Source organism: Sphaerodactylus townsendi, linkage group LG07, assembly GCF_021028975.2.
Source record: "Sphaerodactylus townsendi isolate TG3544 linkage group LG07, MPM_Stown_v2.3, whole genome shotgun sequence".
NCBI lineage: Eukaryota > Metazoa > Chordata > Lepidosauria > Squamata > Sphaerodactylidae > Sphaerodactylus > Sphaerodactylus townsendi.
The window spans coordinates 60,139,866-60,145,865 of record NC_059431.1 but is presented as its reverse complement, the minus strand read 5'-3'; the positions used below and the strand labels follow the sequence as shown (position 1 = coordinate 60,145,865).

General features: G+C 38.0%; 1 protein-coding gene across 2 annotated transcripts in view; it reads left to right on the top strand.

The window, feature by feature from the left end:
• Positions 1-635: 635 nt before the first annotated feature.
• CEP120 (centrosomal protein 120) overlaps positions 636-6,000 on the top strand; it is a 32,054-nt gene continuing 26,689 nt past the window's right edge. For both annotated transcript variants that reach the window (XM_048503555.1, XM_048503554.1), the window contains exons 1-5: positions 636-958; positions 2,754-2,910; positions 3,664-3,778; positions 4,775-4,916; positions 5,787-5,929. In XM_048503555.1, coding sequence (XP_048359512.1) covers positions 910-958; positions 2,754-2,910; positions 3,664-3,778; positions 4,775-4,916; positions 5,787-5,929 — 606 coding nt within the window. In that variant the 5' untranslated portion in view covers positions 636-909. The remainder of the gene's footprint in view (positions 959-2,753; positions 2,911-3,663; positions 3,779-4,774; positions 4,917-5,786; positions 5,930-6,000) is intronic.

Genomic DNA, 6,000 nt, shown 5'->3' with positions numbered 1-6,000 from the left:
ATTACAGTTATGTTCACTAATAGAAGATTTTGGCATATAACATGGGGAATGGTCATCTTGCACTGAGGGCATTTTCCTTTTGAATAAATACAGAATTTAATGAAGTTGCTTAAGGAAAACAAAGGAAATACAGCAGATGGCCAACCACAGATCCCTGTTAAATCTCAACAGAAAGAAGAATGGCAGAGCTTCCCCTGTAGAAACAGGAGTCACAAGTAATGTGTAGGTGAGAAAAAAATAAACTGGGGGAAGGGAAGAAAGAAAGACTAATTTTAAATATTTTCAGTAGCTATTTTAGGGGAGGTTGGGGGGAGGTGATTCATTGTTCTTAGATCACCAGAAACACAACGTCAGTTTATGGCGTACGAAAAGACATCAGTTGCGCTGCTTATTATAATTCAATTTTACGTATGTAGCCCTGATACCTTCTGGCATTAGTCCCACAAGAGCGGAACAACATTCTCCCACCCCACCCAGTTGTTCCTCTCTTAGATGTGAAATCCGCTGCCATTCCGACAGGTGGCGGTGCTGCACGCTTATGTCTCTGCCGCTCACGTCTCTGAATCACCATAGAGTGCGAAATAGAGCGAACTTTTTAAACGGGTTGTTATTCGGAGGCCGCAGTGAGGATCCGGAAGTGCTTTGGTATTCTGAAAGTGCCGCTCTTTGTCCGCCCTTCCCAATCTCTGTGTTTCCTCCTGCACTGGCTTTACGCCTCCTGGTTGCTAAGCGGCGGAGGCTGTGCCGAAAGCAAATTGGAGGCGCGAAACGGCACCCGGCCGGCGGGATCAGGGAGTCGCTTACAAGGCTGGATGTTGAGACCCGACGCGAAAGGGCAATTTCGAGTATTACGATCCGTTCAGCTCCTCTAAAGTAGAGACCTCCCTGGCCTTTTGGCTGGCCTGGGAAATGGGCCCCAAATCCGACCAGCTTTTGATTGTGGTTTCAATTCTAGAAGGTAAATCGCAGAGAAGCGCCCTGGGAGGCGCGGGTGGCTGGGAGGAAGGAAGGAAGAGAGGAAAGAGGGACACGCGTCTGTCGCTTATGCTCCCGGTTAACTTCTTCCAGGTGTCGCTCCTGGTTAGCGGGGTAGGTCTTGGGCGATACAAGATACCAAATTAGCAAAAATAGATGTTTCTAGTCTAGTGGCAATCCTCCCGATTTCCATCATATTGGTATAAGGTAGAAAGATTTCCAGCTTAACACTGAACAGCAGAAACTTCTCTTTCTCTGGGAGTCTGCTACGGAACGAATATTGTTGCACCGTTTCAGCACCATTACTTCAGGTTCCCATCTCTAGTCCTAAAGTTAGCCGCGAATATATCTGTAAGGAGTCATAAGTGTTGCAATAGTTCCTGCATTGTATTGTCGAAGGCTTTCAGTTCCTGCATTACTAGGACAGCATAGTGAGGGTACTTGGTAAGTTGTATGGACACTGGTGTTCAGGAAATGGACATTTTGAGCAGTTGGTATTCCTGGCATTCCTTAGTAATAGGCTCTTACTGGATATGTTAGTAGTATACTACATGCTACTTATTTATTATGGACAACTGGATTATGTTGAGTTAAAATTAGTAAAAAAATGTTTAAAGTAGCAAGAGAGTTCATGTGGATTTATCTGACGAGGAAAAAAGTATTTCTACTCATCTGTCAGTTGTGTTTTCTTTATCCTTGGAATTTCCACAAATATTAAAACAAATGGCACAGTTCTATGAATATTTATTTAGAAGTATTGAGTTATTTAGAAGTTATTGAGTTCACATGGGCTTGCTACCAAGTAATTGTGCAAGAATTGCAGCAATACGATACTGCACAATTGAAGTGGATCTATGGGAATCTGTCTCAAAACAGCTTTGCAACATTTGGGCCAGCTTCTCTAACATGTTTAGAAGCTCAAAATCACATTAAAGCTTTGCATTATCACATGGTATTAGGGATCCTTCTGGCCATTGAATTCTATTAGTTGTGTTTTTACTTTAAGTAAAGACTGCTAGGCTAGCAAGCCAGCATTATATAGTGGTTATGATCAATACTGTAATCTGGAGAACTAGGTTTAATTCCCCACTTCTCAACATGAGCAGCAGACTGGTGAACTGGATTTGTTTCCCTGCTCCTATACATGAAGCCTGCTTGGGCTAGTTGGAATTCTTTCCAAACTCTCTCAGCCTGACCTACCTCACAAGGTCTCTGTTGTAGGGAGGAAAAGGGAAGGAGTTGTGCTTTGCTTTGAATCTCCCTGTGGAGAGAAAAGTGGGTATAAATCCAACTCTTCTACCCTAAGCCCTACACATACATAGACTATAAAGCAGAATAAATGCAATAGATTATGAAATAGGTATTTTTTGTCCATTACATAAATTATGGCACTGCAGCATCGTCAGCATTTTACTCCCGTAGCTTTCTATATACAATATAAGATGCTGTTTGTGACTTGTGTGAATTGGCACTAACAATATTTAAGATAATCTTGGTGATTTTCATGTCATTTCAGAATCAGCCCATTGCTTGTTCTTTGTAATACATGGTATTGGAGCAATTATATTACAGCCCCTAATATCTGGATGTTTTTATGAATGCTTGTTTGAGCTTTGCAAGCCAGTCTTAAAACATTTATTTTGATGCACATCCTAATGAGTTAAAATTAAGTTTGTAGGACTTACTTCTGAGTAAACATGCTTAGAATCAAGCTGTTAGATTACTCAGAGTAGTTTATGCAGGAACTTCTAGTTAAATGTAAGTCTTTCTTTTTCCAGGGCGCTATTTTCCCAAACGTCCAAAACATAAGCTTGTGGTAGAAGCCAAGTTTGATGGTGAACATCTAGCTACAGACCCTGTTGATCATACAGATCAACCTGAATTTGCCACAGAATTGGCTTGGGAACTTGACAGAAAAGCACTTCATCAACACAGGTTACTTTCTCAGAGTTTTCTAAATCCTTTGATATCTTAAATTATTTCTTCAACAGAAAACATTGTATTCTAACTTCAAGTTACATAGAATTTTGTGCATAATAATTATAATAGACTGTACTGGAAAAGACAAATGATGAATTGTCTCTTCACATAGTTTTCCGGGACTGAATTGGAGCTGTCCTTGAAAAAAGCCATCTTTGTTGCCCTGCATCCTGTCACTTCAGAGATTGGGTTTATCTTCCTTGACTATAGTAATTGGCATTATTTATCTGGTGCCAGTTGCATCAATTAGAATTGATGCAACTGGGATTCGTTGTATTTTTTTCTAGGTATGAGATTAGATTGTAAAATTGATGAAGAAATATTTTTGTTATTACTGCATTGCCTATCCCAAGCTTGCTATTAATTTGCTAAATATGTAAAACTTCAAAAACAGTTCATAACATTGGGGGACTACAGATCTTTTTTGCCATCAAGTCACAGCTGACTGATGTAGATCCTGTGGAGTTTTTAAGACAAGACAAGTTCAAAGATGGTTTATATAATTGCCTGTATCTTTCTTGGTGGTCTCTCTTCCAAATATAACCAGGACTGAACCTACCTAGCTTCCAATATCCCCTTCGGGGATCGGGCGGTATACAAATTAAATAAATAATAATAATAATAATAATAATCTATCCAAGTCAGGGCACAAACTGGTATACATATTTACAAATCGCTACTCTTATTAAACATTTTATTTTCTTTCAGATTACAACGTACCCCTATCAAGTTACAGTGCTTTGCTTTGGACTCTTTGGCTTCTACCAAAGAAATTGTAGGTTATATAGTACTAGATTTAAGAGCTGCTCAGGAGAAGAAACAGGTATTGTTTACACCAATTAAAAAAATTAGTATCAAATATCTCAACTTTATATGTATGTATCAAATGTGATATATGTATCAAATGATATATGTATCAAATGACAGAGTATTAACTGAGGCAGAAAACCTTTGCCTGAGGTGTACAGTTTCAGACTTGGCCTATCAATTCATGTTGGCTGGTCAAATATATGGATATTGATATTTTAAAAATATTAATATACATAGCAAACTAGCCATATCAGACAGAATGCTTAACAGACTAGAATCCTTGTACTATGCAATGGAGATCAGTGGGAGACCATGGATCGCTCACACTTTCTCAGCTTACTTTCCTCACATGAGTGCTGTGAGGATAAAATGGGAGGGTGTAATGATTTATGCCAAGATAAAAGTGGGAGTAATTTTTTTTGTATGGAAGAAAGCTCTTCATGATGAGTACACTCCCCCCTCCTGCCCCAATTCTGGAGGGATACATCCCAGACATGACTTTTGTTAAGGCAGCAGGTGAGCTGTCTCCTTGGAGGGAGTTTCCATACACAGATGGGAGGAAATACAGTTGAGTGAAGAATTCTAGTTCAGTCATAATATGCAGAACAACACATATAACCTATATAGTTGTTGTCCTGGAACCCTTCCACACCTTACCATTGGTGGGAATACCTTGGTGATGACTGTCATGGATCATCCTTTTGACAAAGAAAGGGAGTACTCCATGAGTATCCTCAGGTATGATTGGATTACTTTTGCCTCATGCTTTTTTAAATAGCAAATCTGTCTTGATTTAGGTAAGTGGATGGGAGAGAATTGCCTCTGTAGAATAATTCAAAATCTGCCCATAAACAATGAATATCATTTCAGTTGTACTGCAGTGATATGATTTCTCTGTGTTAATTAAAAATTTAACAATTTTGCCGTTTGTTTATATCCTATCCAATGACTACATTGTGTATTTATTTATACTTTTAATGTTTTATTTTCTTTAAAAACCTATCTACAGCCACCAAAATGGTATCCTTTACTCAGCAATAAGTATCCAAAATTTAAATCTGAATTACAACTAAGTGTAACATTAGAAACTGATACCAAAGCATCAGTGGATGGTTTTAAAGCAAAGGGAGCACCTCCCAGAGATATAACAGGTGAGTAACATGATAATTTTTTCCAAAAAAGATAATATAATGAGAATTGTCAGGAATTTTTGTCTCAAGGCATAAAGTTATTGCCTAATTCATCTGCTTTTTTGTTCTTCACTTTATAGTCATGTTCTTCTCTAATCTGATTTTTATCCTGTGATATCCTCCAGAGATTTCAGGTTTAATAACATAATGTTAAGTTTAAGAACATTCCATCTTTCTCCCCCATTTCAAATTCTGATCCAGGCTTTAGTAGTGTAGCGCAGGGGAAAAAAGGAATGTATGCAGTTATTCTATTTTGTCATCTTTTTTCTTGTTTTCACTTTTCCCCTTTTTTGTCTCATATAACTCTGTCACTCAAAGCCTCTTTAAATTCTTTTGTCAAGATTAGTAAAGTACAACCTCAGTGGAGTGTTGCAAATGGTGAGTTTTCCTCTTTTCATCTCTTTCCTTATTCTCTGTTGCTAGCTGTATAATGTCTTTTGACTTCTGGTCATACAATAATAAAACTGTGATAAAACAGATGTTAGACTCACAGTGTATGAACATGGACAGTGAAATAGATAGTCTCATATTTTGCTTACAGATGAAATTGTTGTGGAAGACTGGCTTGATGGAGCAATTTCATTTTACACAGCTTGATGAGGGGGATTTTTAGTTGTTTTGTGATAAAATTGTTATGGTGGACTTGAAACTACACTAACATATAATTAGTTTTCCACCTGTATAAAACTCTAGCACAGATTGTATTTATTAAGAACTCTGTCTTCTGTGAACTTCACCACAAAGTACTTTTCAGCAGTTCCATTCATAGATGAATGTTGACATGATAGTTTTCTCTACCACATAGCAAGAGAATTTCTTTTTGTTTTGCAGTTCCTGTACCTGGTTTGGACCCCAAAAATCTTGTAGCAGTGCTGAATAAGGAGGAAGGATATCATCAAATTGGACCAGCAGAATATTGCCGAGACTACTTTGTTTTGTCTGTTACTATTGCGTTTGCTACACAGTTAGAACAGGTAACAACATGAATTCACCTTTTGGTGCCATTTTCTGGTTTCACTTTAATTTTTAGTAGTGCTCATAGAAT